At 54.8% G+C, this 17,240-nt stretch overlaps 2 protein-coding genes across 2 annotated transcripts; one reads left to right on the top strand and one right to left on the bottom strand.

The window, feature by feature from the left end:
* Positions 1 to 2,423: 2,423 nt before the first annotated feature.
* ENH_00058540 (hypothetical protein, conserved) lies at positions 2,424 to 13,222 on the top strand (the record flags this gene model as incomplete). Its single annotated transcript, XM_013577044.1, has 9 exons — positions 2,424 to 5,326; positions 5,491 to 5,735; positions 5,932 to 6,191; positions 6,314 to 6,850; positions 6,988 to 8,291; positions 8,402 to 10,044; positions 10,192 to 11,140; positions 11,318 to 11,705; positions 11,840 to 13,222. 9 exons carry the CDS (start codon positions 2,424 to 2,426, stop codon positions 13,220 to 13,222), a joined length of 9,612 nt encoding a protein of 3,203 aa, XP_013432498.1.
* Positions 13,223 to 14,177: 955 nt separating this feature from the next.
* Positions 14,178 to 16,957, bottom strand: ENH_00058530 (hypothetical protein, conserved; the record flags this gene model as incomplete). The annotated part of the gene is made up of 2 exons (XM_013577043.1): positions 14,178 to 14,292; positions 14,556 to 16,957. The coding sequence occupies 2 exons, from the start codon at positions 16,955 to 16,957 to the stop codon at positions 14,178 to 14,180; spliced, it is 2,517 nt and encodes an 838-aa protein (XP_013432497.1).
* Between the last annotated feature and the right edge of the window lie 283 nt (positions 16,958 to 17,240).

The following is a 17,240-nucleotide window of genomic DNA, read 5'->3' as shown; positions in this document are numbered from 1 at the left end:
ATCGTTTTGCCTTGCTGAAACAGCTTTCGCGCTCTTATGGACTAGGCGTCGATGGCATTTGGTCTTCTGGCAACAGAACACGGCAGCGTTATCGCTGACGCCTGGGATATTCGTATCCTGCAGCTTTCAGCTTTTGCCGTTGAATTGTTGGTACTTGTCTTCCCTCTCTTGGGGCCTGTAATTGTAACAGACCCCTTCGTAGCACTCCTGCCTTGGTCTGGGTGAAGCCGAACAAGCCGTAGTGTATGTAGTGACGTTTACCCCTGCACTTCTTGCAGGCTTCGCCTGATTACGGAGCCTTCAAAGTCCGCAAGGGACAGTCTCCCATCAAACGTCACTTGCCTCCCGCATTCAAAACACACGATGCCATCCGTGTTGCTCGTCGAAGTGCACCGTATTGTCAATTTCGTTTGCAGCCTGCTGCTTCATTCATCGTAGAAATAGTTAAGTAGGGTGCACTGCAGCAATATGTTGCACGAGCTGGCAGACTTTGGTGGAAGGGTACGGAGTCCGCGGAAATGCAGGCATCCCGTCATGTGCTTCGACTGTGCCGTGGTACATTCTGGCTGTGTACTTGTGAAAAGTTATGTTCCACAAAAAAGCCTCACTACCGCAAAGTAGTAGCACAAAGTCAATATTTTGGAAACGAGAAATCAAGAGCAAAAGTTCAGCGTGAACTTTGCTTTACGCGGTCCGTACGCGCACCAGCGGCCGTGTATGCTGGAATGACCACCACCATCTCCAGGTGAGCAGGCAAGCACTTTCAGATTGAAACTAGGGTGGCGGCAGCTTGTTCTTCCATATTAAAACAACTCTACACAGTATATAAACCCATTGATTCGCATGCTTTGAGCGCTCTGCTGTTTTCAGTCGCAAAACGCGCTAGCCTTTAACATTAGTGGTTGTTCACAATGGAGCCCTCCGCTCTCTATTACCGAGTGTAATACATATGTGGCAGGAGATAAAATATAGCCGACAGCTGGTCGCACATATCTAGGTCGTGTAAGACCTCGAGCATTTACACATACAAGATTATGACAAACGTTTTAGCCCCTTGAAGCATATACGAGACGCAGCCGATTCGCTTCACTTTCCTGTCAGGAGCAGAGGATTACTTGATCAAGAGAAAATTGGAAACTCTGAGTATTAGAGGTGTCTGCAGCTCGTCCTCCTGCCAATTGGCGTAGTTGGGCAGGTGTACAGCTTCCATTTCTGTCACTGCTGCCTTGCAGCATGGCATTACCACGGTAAAGCTACCTCCTGAAGGCCTGAAACAGGAGCGCCGTCTGGGCTTCCAATGCAGGAAGAAAACGCGCAGCGAGTGGGGACGTATATTATTGAAGCCTCTAGCGATTCACTGCTCCATGCCGTCGGCAGCTAATGACGCGGTGGAATGCGCTACTTTTCTGAGGACCATCTTCAGGATGGAGAAAGGAGCACAGTACCTGTCTACTTGTGAAAACAGGGAACGAGACTTTTTCTAGTCCTGAAAGCGTAACTGTACCCAAGCGCTTCGCCGTACGGTCGCACTTTATTGTACGGGGAGTGCCGGTGCTTCCTTAACTGTGGTGGTGGTACGGGGGATAATAAGCTAAGCATCATGGCTAATTACCCCAAGGCTTGGGCACTTTTCCAACGCATTCACATACACGACCACTCCCTTCGACTTCCGCTTGCACATGGCACTTCTTAGAAAAGATAGGCGGTGCTTAGTGCTACGGCTTCAGCCCGTCAAACCCGTATTTTGTACTAACTTATGCTTCTGGAGTATACAGAGATTTTTCCCCTTCATATGTAGTACCACAGCTTCGTAGAGCAGCCATGGCATGCTTATGACCGTTTTATTCATGCTGTTTATTTTCCTCGCAACTCCGGACGAGGCGCGCGGTATGATTTCATTAAGCAGATGAAAGAAAGGTCAGTATTTCCCCAAATACAAGAATTTAATTAAAGAGTGAGAAGCGTCTGAGGAGAAGTCTACTGGCAGAGAGGTAAGACGACAATCTTCTGCTCTGGGTGGTGTTTTGGGGGGTTGTTGGATCGGTGGTACAGGGCAGGCGGGGGACTGTCGGTAGTGATGCTTTGACCGGTTTAATTTTCTATAGTATCCGCTATGCCGTAGTTAATAACACGTTTGTATTACTCCGCCTTGGCTGTTGCTTCCCTGCATCCTGAAGCCCCGCGGACTTGATCCCTCGGCAGTGACCTTACCAGTTGTGGAGGCACCTCTGTGCAGTCCCTCTGGGCCCATAAGATTGTTCTGTTTATTTTGTCTCGTTTTTTTAGTGAAAATATATCGACAGTATTTTGGCGTTTTGAGCGGAGGGGAACTGAGGGCATCCTGCAAGCCCGAAGGGGCCTTAGCATTTTCCCAAGGCTCCTAGCAGGCACCATAGTACTTGCCGACGACTAAGTCGGATGTCATGCAAAACAACGAGCGGGGGCAACCCTCCCTGCAGCAGCTGCAACAGAATGTGCTTCTTCTCCAACAATTACGGCTCCGCACTTCGCTGCAGCAGGCGGGCCTCGCAGAAACACGGAGCGTAGCCAATCAACAACAGCAGCCTCAGCAGCATACGAGGGTTCCAAATAATGACGTAGCTCATCTGGCACTGCAGAGGCTCCACCAGCTACAGCGGCAAGAAACGGCAAAGTGGGGACCAGCGCAGATGACGCAGGAACAGCAGCCGCAGCTGTTGCATACTCTGCAGAAATGTGCAAGCCCGCAGCATGCCCAACAGCTCTCTGGTGCACAGGCTCTGAAAAGGCCGCAAGAGTCTCACCAGTCAGTAGGGAGTGAACTGTATCAGCAGCAGCAGCGCGTTCAACACCTGCTACAACAGCAGCAGCGGCAACGTCTTCTGCAGCAGGAGCAGCGTCTACTGCAGCAGCAACAACTGTTACTGCGGCTGAGAGGAATAAGTTGCCAGCAACAGTTGAATCTCGCCGCTCATTTAGTGCAGCGGCAACTGCTCCTGCAGGGGGCCGCTTTGTCTGAGGCGGCACCAGCAACAAAAGCAGCAGCAGCAGCAGCAGCAGCGGCGCCCGCCGCCGAAGCTCCGGCAGTGAACAGCACTACTGGGTGTCCTGCTACTGAGCCTCGTAGTTATTTAGGAGATGCTGAAGCCATACGTATTGCTAAGCAGCATGCAGCCTATATGGCTGTAGCTGCTGCTGCAGGAGGTCCTGCTGCTTCTGCTGGCACAGGAGATTTGCCACTCTTCCCTACTTCCGCCGATGCTGTGCCTCAGCTTTTGAGGAAGCAGCAGCTGGAAGCGGCCGTGCAACAAGTAATCGCGCCTGCTTTTCGTTTGTGGGCGATCCGGCAAATACAGAAGCAGCAACACTTGCTGCAGCAAGTGCAACAATTGGTGTTGGTGCTACAGCAGCAGCCCCAACTGCAGTTATTTCTCTTACAGAATCCACGGCTGCAGCAGCTGCTTAGCACTCAGCCTGGGCTTCTCCTTCAACTACTGCGACAGCAACAACGGCAGGGAGAACTCCCTCCAAAATTACTTGAAAGCATCATCGGATCTCAGCAGCAGCACCAGGAGCAGCAGCATCCCGTATACCCGGATCAATATGCGAAATTGCTGTCCTCACTTAGTCAGGAAGAGCAACGTCAACAGCAACAAGTGCAGCAGCAGTTAGGAAAATTGCAAAATGAGCGGCAGCGGTTGGTTTCGCTAATTACATGCCAGCTGCAGCAGCAGCAGCAGCAGCAGCAATTGCCTCAGATGCAACGGCAACAGCCTCAACAGCAGCAGCAGCATGAGCAACCGCAGGACAGCTGCTTGTTGCTGAAACAGTTCTGTGTGCAGCCTGCAAATTTGCCGTTTTCGCAGCAGGAGAATGTTGGCACATCAGCTGATAAAGACGATGAGCACCAGTCAACGCAACTACTGGAAAAGGGTGCAACAGACAGCGAGGGCAGCTGCCAGCAGCAGCGCCTAATCGTCACAGCTGAGCACCATTTTACGGCACAGCCTTCCGTGCTCCCGCCGTCCCTTCGCGATGAGCCGCCGCCACCGCTGCAGCAGCAGCAGCAGCAGCAGCAGCAGCAGCCAGAGGACAAACAAAGTCGACCACAGGCGGCAGCACCTACCAAAGAAGGTGATCTGCAGCAGCGGCCACAACAGCAAGAATTTTCAAACACGCAGCAAGTAGAGCAGCAGAATCAGCAACAACAGAAGCAGCAGCAGCACAAGCAGGTGCAGCAACAACCGATACAAAGGCATCGCGGCAGGCCGCCGAAGAAGCACACAAATTTGTACAACCATAGAAGCATGCCCGACTTGGCCTTGGAGACAGAAACGGAAGAAGCAACAGCGGGACCGCGGCCTGAAAGTTCAGGTACAGCAGCAACAGCTGGAGTTGCACCAGCATTTTCACAGAAAAACCGCCGACGTAGCAGCCGGCTGAGCGGGCAGCCTCCAGGGCCAGACCTTGACCGCAGTAGAATATATAGGACCACTGCAACGAATGTCGAAGGCAGCAGTAGCAGCAGCAGCTGCTCCTGCAGCGACAGCAGCGGAGACGAGAACAAGCCTCCGCAACAGCAGAAGAAGCAACAGCAGCAGGCCGCCCGTAGGCAACGAACGAATCACGTCAAGGCACAGCAAAAAGAGCAGCCTGCTGCATCGAAGGGAACAATCTCAACTGTTGCTGCAGATGCAGCAGCTGCCAGAGCTGTGCCACCTACAGAAGGAGAGGCACCAGGCACTCCAGAACGAGAGGAAACTAAAACTTTATGCCCCTCTCAGGATGCCCGTGGAGCCGCAGCAACAAACCGAGCAGCTATGGCAGCAGCTGCAGCCCTGCGCTGTAGCAGCAGGTCAAGGGGAAAAGCCAGGAGCCCCTCAACAGTAGCAAAGGCTTCAGTTGGAGACCAGCAAAATCAGCAGCAACTGCAGCAGCTGCTGACACTCTTGAAGGACTGGTGTAACAGCGCTTCCTCTTCGTCTTCTCTTCCGCTAACTGATAACTCTGCTCTTCTTGTTGCTGCGCTGACAGCAGCGCAGCCACTGCTTGAGCGATTAAAGCAGCAGCATGAGCAAGAGCAGCAACAGCAGAGCGTGCTAGTGCAGATGGCTGAGGACCACTGCGAGTTGGTCAGTGCTTTGCTGAGCGTGCGCACCGCTGGTGCTGCTTGTCTTGAGCAGCTACTGTGCTGGAACGCTGACAAACAGCAGCAGCAGCAAACGCATCACCAAGAGCAGAAACTGGAGCAGCAGCTACCGCAGCAGGCCCTTGACCCAGTTCTGAAAACTCCGGAGCTAAAATCTAAACGGAGTGGACGTCCTATGCACAGAATTACGCAGCCAGGGTGTGTCTTACGGCGCTTTTGTTCACGAGGCGCAGCACGACCTCCTAGCAAACGAACTGCTGCATCGCAAATACAACAGCCACCCCGTGACACGCACAGAGTAGCCATGAGGGTTTCCGTGCACTACACAACATCACTAGCGCTGTCTTTGTGTGTCCGTGCAGCAGCAACGACAATAGCAAAAGCAGCAGGACGTTTGGTTCGTTGTGCGGCTGTGTTGCCGTTGCTCTGCATGCGGAGGCGGCACTGCTCCTACTGGGGGTGGAATCTGAAAAAGAAGCAAGGCTGCAATGTGAAGGAAAGGCTCAGCACGAGCACGAAAGCTGCGCGTCCTTGGTCTCAGCTGTGGCTGTGTGCATAAAAACGCATTGCAGGGAGACCCTTGTGCCACTCTTCTCCCAACAAGCCGGTAAGATTCCTGGTTTTGTTGAGACTTGCCTGGTTTCGTTGTTGTTTGCCGCTGGCTGCTGCCATGCCCCTCTCTTTCCTGACCTGCGAAATTCACCGCCGAGGCTTGAAGCAGTAAGGACTGCTGCGGCTGTCTGAACCACCGGCAATTTTTAGTGCTTTGAGCTCCTGTCGTGCTGTGCTGCTGCTTGGTGTAGAACTCGACACTCACGAACGGCCAGCCGGAGGTGGATCCCCAGCTGCAGCAGGTGATGCTGCAGCTGCACTGCAGCGGCTGCTGGAAGGACTGCGGTACCTTTGGAGCGTTGCAGTCTCGCAGCAGCTCCTTCAGGCTTTCAGCATGGAGGACCTTCATCTCCTTGCTTCCGGGTTATGTACCATTTGGGGTGTTCGTGCACTTCCTTCCTTTGCGGCTGCTGCTTCTCTTCTTCGTTCGGCGGAGGGTCTGCTGCTACTGGTGAGGAGCTTCCTGGTACTTGAGTCTAGCAATCACTAGTAGCGATTGGCACTGCTGGTCTAGTTGAACTCCAGAAGCTTTGTCTCCTTCGCTGCTGTTTGTGTGCTCTGTTGTCGTTCCAGCTGTTCCAGTTCGTTCCGCAGCTGCGTGAGCCCGTGATTGATGGAGTGCTGCAGCAATTTGCTGCGGCCGCAGACGAGTTCAATAGTAAGAAGGGCGGCGGTAAGCATGCAGCCGCTGCTGCTGCCGTCGATTTCATGGATGAGGAGAACGAGGAAACAGTAGCTCCACAGCAGAGCGCAACAGGAGCTGCTGCAGCAGCAGTACATCCTGTCGCGCTGCTCCTCCTGCGCCTATTGCAGGCTATGTGCCTGCCGAATGAAGTTTACAGACACTTCAAGGAGTCTTCAGTGGGAAGTGTGAAGCCGATGCACGAGAAGCCACAAAAACTGCCGAAAGCTGCAGCAGAAGGAGCAGCAGAAGCTGCAGCGGCAGCAGCAAGACACGTCGCCCGCCGTCTAATTACCATCGCAGTAGGAGAGGAGGCGTCACCTAAAATCCAGCAGCTGCAGCAGCAACAGCAGTTGCTGCTGCCTTTGTCGCGTCCATCTGCCGGGTGTCTTCGTTCTGTGCGGCGCCTGATTGCTGACCTTGCCCTGGTACGTCTCTGGTCAGCTGCTTCTGCAGAACGATGCCGGTTCCATAAAGAAGCCACATATAAGAAAGGAACACGGTAAAGATCAAACCAGCGGCACCAGTGGCCCGACGTGTGTATTTGCCATTGTCGCTGCTGCAGCTGACACTGTCTCCTTCCGTTCCTGCTTCCCTGCTCCTGCTGCGCGCCGTGGGCTATACGCTGCTTACACGGCTGCTGCGTCCGAATGCTGAAGCTGACAACACGCAACTTCAGCAGCAGCAGCAAACGGCACTATTGTCTCTTCTGTCGGCTTTAGCACCTGCTGTCTTTGCTGAGCGCCTGCCAGTCCCGTCCATCTCCCGACTACAGGAGCAACAGCAACACTGCCATTTGCCCGAAAATGCGTGCCTGAACTCAAATGCTGAAACAGCAAGAGCGGCGACTCGTCGACGCTTGACAGGCGCTAAGTCCAAGGAAAAGCAGCAATCGGTGGGCACACGCACGGCCTCTTTGGATCAAAGCAGGAGCCTCAGTAAAGCTGAAACAGCAAAGGAAGCACAGCAGCACATCGAGAGCTGCTGCGACTGTGGCTTGCGGAAATCACATGGAGAAGCAGCCACAGGCAAGGCAGCAGCGGCAGGGGCAACCGAGCACTGGATATGCATGGGCTGCGAGTTGCGGCGGGCCGTTGCCGCATCTCTACAAGAGGCAATAGGCAGACTCCGCCCCGCTGCATGGCTTTCAGTTGTTGCGGGTATGCCTGCAAGTGGCACAGGGACTACCCCAGCAGCAGCGGCAGCAGCGGCAGCAGCGGCGGAGGGCATAGCCGATAGCTCAATGCTCCTGTGTGTGCTAGATGAGCCGCTCACATTTCTTTGTCTTCTGCTCATGCTTGCGAATGGCTGCAGCAACAGCAGCAGCAGCAGTTATAGGGTGGCTTCAGTTGCAACGCAGTGCACGTCAAAAAAAAGCGGCCAAGAGCTAACTCCGGTTGCTGCTGCTGCAGCTGTTTCTGCCGCTGCTGCGAGCGCCGCAACCCGCATCATGCGGCTTTCTCATAGGCGTTTGCTTCTGCAGCACTCGAAAGCAGCAATGGCTTGCCTCTTGCTGCTAATCATTGGCAGAAGTACCAACACCAGCAAGAAACGCATTGAAGAAGAGGACGCGAGTTTCAAGGAAGGCGGCTGCAAAGGCGCCGGCCCAAACAGCAGCAGCAGTATGCTGCACCTCATAATAGATATAGAATGGGAGGCAGCGGCGGCGGGAGATGTGGGTTTGCTTCTGCCCTTCGGAGCTAATGCTGCTGCTGCAGGAGTCGACCCCAACAACACGCTCCAGCAGCAGCAAGAGCAGCTGGTTGCATCTGTTTGGCGGTGGCTCGCTCTGTCGGCTTTGCAACAGATTGGGGACTTGCTGCTCCATGCAGTTCAGGTTGCTGCAGGGGATCCTCGCTCTTCTGTAAGGTACGAAGTGTGTATATCTGCTGCTGCGCCTACCGTTCACTGCTTCTTTGCGCGTTTCGTCGCTTCCCAGTTTCCATATCTGCTCGGTGTTTGCGTTTTTTGAGGTGCAGGAGGGCGGCGCTTTCTGTTCTGCATGCGTGTGCCACATGGCGGCCGTCTTTGCTGCAAGTCTCCGCTAGCACCAGCAGCAGCCGCATCCCCTTGCTTTTGCCTCAGGCGCTGGCAGACTCGTCTCCTGGTGTACGAGAGCGCGCATTAGCCCTTCTCGACACGGCATTGCAACAGCAACAGCGGGAAACCACAGCTGCAGCAGCATTGCACCGCAGCAGCCAACAAATGCTCGGTGGTGAGCAGCAGGATCAGCAGGCTCGAGTTACAATGTCTCCGTGGCTTGAGGAGATTGGAGGATTACTGCGGTTTCTTCGGTACGTGGTGCTGCAGGAGACAGCACCTTCGGTGAGACAGCAGGCGCTGCGCGTGGCGCGGGGTTGCGCTGCTGCTTCACCACTCGGTGAAACAGCGCGCTGCTGCCGCTCCCTATTAATTGAGGCGCTTGCAGCTGCGCCAGACCACGCCCCTACAAAGTCTTTTGTTACTGGTGCACTTGCTTCTGAAGTCGTGCGGTTCCTTACTTCCAAGCCTCATGCTGCTGCTGCCGCTTCGGCGGGAGAGGAAAATGCAGCAGCTCATGAAACAGCAACACAGACGCCACGAAGTGAGCGAGCACTTCAGTGCTGTGGCGGGTCTCCCCTTGCTGCTGCAGCAGTTGCACGCGGATCGGCGAGCACATGCAGCTCCCTAAACATGCGGAGGGCAATACGCATGCTGGCGAGTTTTGTTGCTGCTGCGCGAGAGCACATGGAGGTTTCTCTGGTGCCTCTGCTGCTCCCGAGAATGCAGCAGCAACTGCAGCAGCAGCAGCAACAACAACAAACACTGGAGGAGCTTGCAGCGACGCTGTTAGACGCGTGCCTCACAGAGTACCTCAGCTGCTGCTGTGGCGTATCCCCGCAACAGCAGGACACAGCCCGCCTTTTGACTCAGCATAGCCAACGGCAGCAGCAGCAAGATGACTTCCTTCTTGACCCTACGGTTGCAGGGCTATGCTTGTTGCAGCTAGCTCAGGAACTAGGGCATTTTTGTCCACGTGGTTTACTACTGTTTGTCCCTCATGTTGCAGTATTGCTCCGTGACCACACGGCATTGTTGCAACAAGGCAGCAGCAGCAGCAGCTGCAGATCCTTGCTGGGGGAAATCGAGCTGCTAGCAGCTGCAGCCAACCACATCCGAGCAGCCCCTTATCACGTGCAGCAAGAATTGCTCCTGTGCGTTCCAGCTGTGCTACTTCTCCTGGAAACAGACCCACTATTGTTGCAAGCAGGAACAATGCTACTGTGCCGAGTGTCGCAGCAATTGCAGCAGGAAGGGGTTCGAGATAGTCTTCTTGACCTACTCGCTGTCAGCCTGGCCCTCATTTATTCTATTAAGGATCGCATTTACCAGCTGAAACGAAAGGAACCGCAACGCGAAACGCATCTCCCCCCTTCAGAAGAAGGGCAGCAGGAAGACGAGGCCGTCGTACCAATGCTACAAGCCCTGCAATTCGCATCTTGGGCTGTGGCTTGTCTTTCTGCCGGCCTGGGGATAGGAACGTTTGAAAAGCAAGCTGCTACTGGGTCCTACAGTTTTGCTGATGCTGCAACAAGTGAAGCGAATAAGGTGTCAGGCTGTATCCCTTCATCCTCAGCATATGGTAAGAAGGTCTATTGTCGATTCGGCTATCGCGTCTACCACCTACGAAGTCCCCGTTGATGCCCAACGTGTTTATATACCGTGGGCCTTCTTCCTAGTTGCTGAGAAGATGCTGGCTCTGATTTTTGTTTCTTCGTTTGCTCTTCAGGAGGGCTAGCATGCGCTTCTTCGCTCTTGCGCGACGTTCCCGTTGCTTCGCTAATGCAGCGCGTTGCTGCTCACGCAGCAGACAGCAAATCCGCGGCAGCAGCAGCAGAAGCGGCCTCACGAGACAGTGGATTTTCTTTGCAGCATTCGGTGTTTCATCTGCTATGCGATGCATTGCTGCTGCTACAGCAACACGGGGGCATGACCGCTGTGGCGTGGCGGTCCCTTTGCTGCTTCTTGCGTGCAGCCCCATCCTTCCTCAGCAGTCCACGTTTGGGCGCCCGCCTCAGTGCAGCAACAGCAGCAGCAGCAGCAAATAAAATGAATTGGCAATGTTCAGACCAGCGGCAGCAACAGCAACGGCAGCAGCAAGCTGAGGGGGTAGGGAACGCGCAAGCTCTTGACTTGCCTGCTGCTCTTCAAGCTCTGTACGGGCTGGTCAAAGAACTGCAGCAAGATGCCGCATCTCCAGGCTTGGCCACGGCAGCAGCAGCAGCAAAGGTAGAGGGCAAAAATCGACAGAGCGTAAGCCTCTCGACGCGTCGGTCAGGCACACGCGGGAAATCGCAGGCGCAGCATCAGACGCAGAAGCAAGAGCAGCAGCACATACCTACTTGCTCTGCCCACCCTGCCTCTGCGGCGGGCTCGCCCACAGCAACCGCAGCAGCAACAGCGGCGGCTGCAGCACTAGCGGCAAACGCTCGTCAGGGGATTTGGAATGGTTGCGAACGCGCTTCGATAAATGCCAACGCACCATCAACAGGACCAGCAAGAACAGCACAACCCAGTGTTTGTGACTATTTGCATGCCCTGGCGCCTTATGTGAGACCGCTGATGGACCTACTTGTCCCCAGGCAGCCGCAGCAGCAGCCACAACAGCAGAGGCAGTGGCCAAATTTGAGCTGCAGCACCGCTACCCTCATTCTCCTGCTCACTAGGGCACTGCAACAGTACGCTGCCACGGTGGTGCAGCAATACAAGCAGAAACACCGCCAGCTGTCTTTAATGTGACTAGGCAGCTTGCTCCGTGGTCCAACTGCTTTTACGAGGCACAGCCACATGGAGCTCCTGCAGAATGGGTTATTTGCGTCTGTTTTCGTCTGTGTCATCCTTTTTGCGGCTGTCAGGCTTGGTCTGGTTTACTACAGCGAGTTGCTGCCTCAAGCTGCTGCGCTGCTTTTCTGCAGCAGCAGAACTGTTGCGCGTGCTGCCTCTTTGCTGCTACAGGAAGCTGTGGGAGGCGCTGGTGCTGCCTTTGCTGCAGGGCGGCTACAGGAATGCCTTGATATGTCGCTGCTGCTGTGCATACACCGCGGTGCAACAGAGTCCGCAGCAACTGAAAGTGTTTACAGGCTCAGTGGCAAAGGCAGCAGCAGCCCGAACCTCCTGCAGCTGCGCGAAGAGAGTGCAGCACCAGTTGCTGGGCTGCTACTTTCGCCATTCTGTGTGGTGGATCCTGCTGCCATTTCTGCCTTCGTCATTTTGTTTACGCGCAGTGCAAAGGGCAGTGCTAGGGTATGCTTGTGCTGCGGATAGCTTTCGAAATCACTGTGTCTGCGTTGTTCTATCTTGTCGCTCTACTGGTACAGAACTATTTAAAACTAATTTTCGACTTAAAGATACTTGCTTTTGTTGTTCCCGGCGCGCAGGTCTCCCCGTCGGATGTCCAGTTGAGCCTCGTGGCGCAACTACGGCGATTCAGTAGCGTCGAGGCTCTTGCCAGTCTTGCTTCGCGTCTCCCCTGCGCAGGAATACCTGTAGGAGCTGCAGCACCAGCAGATGCGGCAGAAACCGCGGCAGGACCAAATGCCCGTCTCGCCGCTTGGGCAGGCAGCTTGCCGCCTTCCCTTGGCGTGGTTGCAGCAGATCCTGCGATCGAACCGTGGCTGCAGCAGACCCCCTCAGCACTACTGCCGCTGCTGCCTGCTGCATTTGCTGCACTACTGCACCTCAGACTTGTATCGGATGTCCTGTTGTCAATCGTCCACAGACCCTCCGAAGCGGCAGACGCAGCTGCAGCTCTACGGGGTGTGGTGGTTGACTGCGGCGCCGCCGTCGAAGCCATGCTGCACACAGCACAGCAGCAGCAGCAGCAGAGGCAGCAGCAGCAGCAGCAGCAAGTTGCTGCTCTAACTGCCGCTTTTTGTGGATGCTTCGCATCGCAGCTAAGATCAGCTTTGCTGCAGGGTTTCCACGTGAGCGACACGCCCGAAGCTGACAATGATGCTGCAGAAGCAACATCTGTAGCTCCTGTTGACCAGGATGAGGGGACTTTTGAGAGCGAGGAATGCGCTGTGGCAGGCCCCAAACAAGGGCAGCAACAGCAGCAGCAGCAGCAGAAACGCGGTCGAGGGCTACTGCGCCAGCCAGCACCCCGAAATAGCAGCAGCAGCAGAAGCAGCAGCAGAAACCCACATCCCCGTGGCGGCGGCATGCCTGACTGTGACTCCAGAGAATCACTGGCTGCGGCGCCTCAGCAATCAGTAGCAACAGCAGCACGAAAGAGAAGTTCTATCTCCCTCAGCCGTAGCAAGTGCAGCGGCGCGCCGCTGCTAGTGAACCCAGAGGACAAGCCAGCCTTGCGCTTGTTTGCTGCTGGTGCTGCACTGCAGCGGCGCGCGGTCTCTACTTTAGGCAGTCTGTGGGCCAGAATTGCCACGCAACAGGACCTCGCAGCAACAGCTGCAAGCGTAGGGGAAACAGCAGCAGGAAGTGAAGATACACCTGCCAGCCTCATTAGAGAAATGGTCGATGCAGCCGTTTGCTGCGACAATGAGTTAATAATCTGCGCAGACAGCCGAGACCTTCCAATGGCGCACCTCCATCGAGGTGCACGGCGCAGGAAACGCTTGCAGCTACAACAGCGGCATCAGCAGCAGCAGCAGCCTGGATCTCCCCCGACGTTGCGACGAAGAAAACGCAGGCGATTCGGGGTGCGAAAGGGGGAAGACCCCCGAGACTCAGATTGGGCGCGAGATGTTGAGACCTCCGAGCCAACGGCAGAGTCCGACGAAGACTTCAGTGACCATTGATGGGCCCTTTACATCCTGTTTTTTTTAACCAAAGTCCTTCATTGTCTTCGTCTTCATTGGATGCTGGCGCGGTCATATGTCTTCGCTATTAACCTGCACTATTTCTGCATGTCGGGGCATAATCCCGGTTTGTACAAGCAGCATATGTTGGTCTGCCATCGTTTGCTGGTGTCCGCATTCGTGTATGACTTCTCAGAGAGAGTGTGAGGCCATGAGCTGCCTCAATCACCCTCCCCTGGTTACGGGGAATTTTTTTTGTTTCGTTGGCGTCCCTTGTTTATCATTTGGTTTTGGTCCGGGGTGCCACTTTTGTATCACCTCAAGCCTTTGCCTCCGTGTGTGGGCAAGTACACGCACGAGTCTAGCAATTGACCAATTCCCTTAATAAGCAACAAGCATGCAAACTATAATGTTTTAAATTGACTGCTGTGGAGCGGACAAGTACGAAGCGTCTCCCCACTTCAAATGAAAGGGCCGACAAGCAACACAATGCGGCCTATTGGCGCTCCAAAATCAAACTAACAACCGAAACTAACAACCGTCCGCGAAGGGCTATGCTTGCGCAGACATTGGCCACAGCGCAGCTGGTGAAAAAGCAGCGATGCAAGCAGCGATGCAAGCAGCGATGCAAGCAGCGATACAGCAGGAATGCGCAAGCAACAGCAGCTCACGGCTTTGCTGAAAGCCCCTGCCGCGGCCGAGTTGTCCACTGTGTATTTCTCTTCACATCAGTTGCTTCAATTCAGTACAGAAGCAGCAGCGTGCCTTATTGCAAGTGACATGCTAGGAGGTGGAAGCAGCACCAGCTCAGCCAATATATTACGCTGGCACTCACTGCCAAGAGTCAGAGGTGAGCCGCAGAACACCGAACCAAGCAGTTAGTTATTTGGGTAACCCGCTGTAGCCAAAAGGACACAAAGCGCTGCCATATCGCCACCGAAGATAACTGTCCCCCTTAGCTGTGGTCTTGTACAGTCGTCTCTTCTCGCTGTTGTGTGCTGAGATCGGGACGGAACAGGAAACGGACAAACCCGTCTGCTGCGGACGTAGCCAGCAGTCCTCTGCTATACCTGAATACCGCAAGAACAGGCCGTAAGCAACAACTGCAGCAGCAATGCCGCCCATCGCAAGAGCTGTGTTTGAGACGGAAGCAGCGGCAGCTCTATTTACCGCCCCAGTAGCGGCGCACAACGCAGTAGCGCCGCTGGCACACAGGCAGGGGCTCCACAGCAAGTGACAACGACGGACCGAACACCACAGAGAGTCGCAACACAAAGCACAAGCGCAGCAGCAGCATCAGTTGCAGTGAAAATAACACTGTGCAGCTGCCTACCAAAGACGATGTAGGATGGGTTTTTGAAGGCTCCTGTCCGTTGCCGCAACCTGCACACATATCAGCATTAGGAAATACTCTGCGAAAGCAGCTGCTAGAAGAGCAGAGAAGTTAGGAATTACAAACGGAGGAGAAGCAAGCGCATTACGAGTAATCACCTGCACCCAGCGAAGGGGCAACAGCATGAATCCATCCTCCTCCAAGCTCCATGATAGCAAACAGCAACGGCTGCTCGAGGAAGGTAGCAGCACAATCAGTCGAGAACCCCAGTCAACAACTGCGTCAGCCAGCGTGTACGCATAATCCTGCTGATGCTGTTGCTGCTGCTGCTGCTGCTGCTTTTGCAGCGGCTCCATCAAGATGTCGGGAAGGCAGAAAATGGAAGAGAGGGATAACCACATGTCACCGACACATCCTCCTTCCGCTGCCTGAAGTGATTCTCCAGCGGATGTTTGGAGGCCTACTGCTGAAGCATGCTCTGGGCTTTCTGTCTGTCTTGTTGCAGCTACCAGCTCTGATACAGCTGCCGCTGCAGTAGCGAGCTGGCACATCGATGTTTTAGACCCGCAAAGGAAAGAAGGGCAGACGGTGGCGTCTCCTCTCCTCTTCTCGTGAAGCCGCTGTTGCTGCTTCAACTGCTCTACTGCTGCCGCCATTGCTGTCATTCTGGCTCCATCGGCTCCAGAGGAAGACAGGGACGATACCCCGTTATTCTGATGTTGCTGCGGTAAAGCAGAGGATGGCCGTTGAGGGTAGGGACGCTGCTGCAGTTTTCGCCCGCTGCAAGGGCACCACTGTTGCTGCCAAAAAAGGACGTGTGTTGTAGTAACTGCAAGACAACACATGTATTCTTGTTGCCTCTGCAGCTTTTTCGATTGAACAGGAAGGTTCCCCAGCGCGACAGCAAGCGTTCGAGAGCTAGCTCCCCACAGCGCCCCCACGCATGTACCTGTCTGCTGTTGGTAAACTAGCAGCGGGAAAGAAGGAGCAGCATCAGAAGTCTTGGCTGCTGTGGGGACTGATGCAGTTCCGCCTGTTCCGCGTACACCGGCCAAGCCACCTGCGACCGAATTATCAATGCAACAAGAGCTCCAATTCTCAGCAGCAGCAGCAACTACTGGAGGAGGTGCTCTCAGGTAGGCAGCCTGTGCCGAGCTTCGCCAGCGTCGTTGCAGTGCACTACTATTCCTACTGTTCCGGCTGTGATTGTTTCTGTCCAGCAGCTGCGTGTTCGTCCAAGCCTCCGGGTGCACAGCTACAACCACAAGTCGCTCTGCTGCTGCGGCGTAGAGGCAGCAAACTGGAAGCTGCGTCTGGCATTCGTGCAGCAAGCAGCTTATACCACTGCTGCTGTCACTGTCTCTGCTTCGCTGGAGCTGCGGCATCTCAGTCTCTCCGCGCCACTTGCGAGCGGCAAGCTCTCTGCAATAATCCAGCTGCAACTGCTGCAGTGCCGCCACGTCTGCTGAGTGCAGGGAAAACTGGTGTTGCTTCTGTTGCTCCTGCTCCTGCAGGAAATTTAGGATGGATGCTGGGGGCTGATAGACAGCAGCACGACGGCAATTCTCAAGAAAGAAAGCAACTGTGAGGCCTCCTCCGAGTCCAGCAAGCACAGCGTTGTTACCCACAAGCAACACACACGTTGGCGTCTGCTGAAGCTCAATTTCCACTCCTTCCTGAGGAGTCCCAGCTGGTGCTTTGCCTAGAGCTGGTCTCGTTGCCTCTCGACTTTCTACTTCGCGCTTTTCTGCCACTGATCTAGCGGAGTATCCGCTATGTAGAGTCCGTTGCCTTGATGCACCAGCAACTGCACCTCCACCAGTAGCAGTAGAAACAGCAGCAGCCATTGAATCTAGTGTTACAAGCAGCTGCAGTGTTTTCCCCGAGTAAACTCGAAGGGTCCCATCTACGCATCCAACCACTAACAGCGGTCCCTTGGATGTCTTTGAGGCAAAGCAGCAACAGCAAGCTGCTGCGGGCAGCGGTTTGATGCTGCTGCACACGCCTGTAAGCACACTGCAGCGGAGCAGCAGTCTGCTGCTGCAAACCACTATGCCTCCAGATCCTGGTAGCATCGATTTTCGCCTCGATCTTGGGTCTCCCCATCCTCGAGGGCCCCAATGCTGCAGTATTCTACCTATCACGGCCCGCGCGAGTGCAGCGGCTGTAGCCGCTGCTGAAGACACCGGAGAAGCGGCAGCAAATGCTGCTTCGGCTGCTTCTTCCTCATCTATAAAAACCCCTATCAGCTGAGGCCTGGCATATACGGGCAAATCCATAAAGGGGGAAAAGCGGCGGACGCAGCCCAGGCCCTTGAAGATAGTTTCCGTGGGCACGCAGCCACCTAGTGAGCCCCCTGCTGGGGAGCTCCTCGTCGAATAAACATCACACAAATGCCTCATTTGCTTCGCAACTGTAAAAGCAGAGGCTAAAGGACAGCATCTGCGCCTGCATAGTGAGGCGGCCAGGAGAATGTGGCCCTTGTACAACTGTCCATTGCCCTCGTGTGACTGCTGCTGCTGCTGTTGCTAGAGCTACAGCAAGAATGAGTTTAACCCAGACGTGGTCAGCATGCAGAGCTTAAGTTACACCATATCTATCGCCTCGATACTTTTTGAGTTTCTGTTGGGGCCGACGTTATTGCTTTGAGGCGTAGCGGCGCTGACGCGAAAGTGCAGTGAATGC

Source organism: Eimeria necatrix, genomic scaffold (genome assembly GCF_000499385.1).
Source record: "Eimeria necatrix Houghton genomic scaffold, Enh_scaff49, whole genome shotgun sequence".
Lineage (NCBI taxonomy): Eukaryota > Apicomplexa > Conoidasida > Eucoccidiorida > Eimeriidae > Eimeria > Eimeria necatrix.
This window is presented reverse-complemented; position numbering and strand designations above follow the sequence as displayed.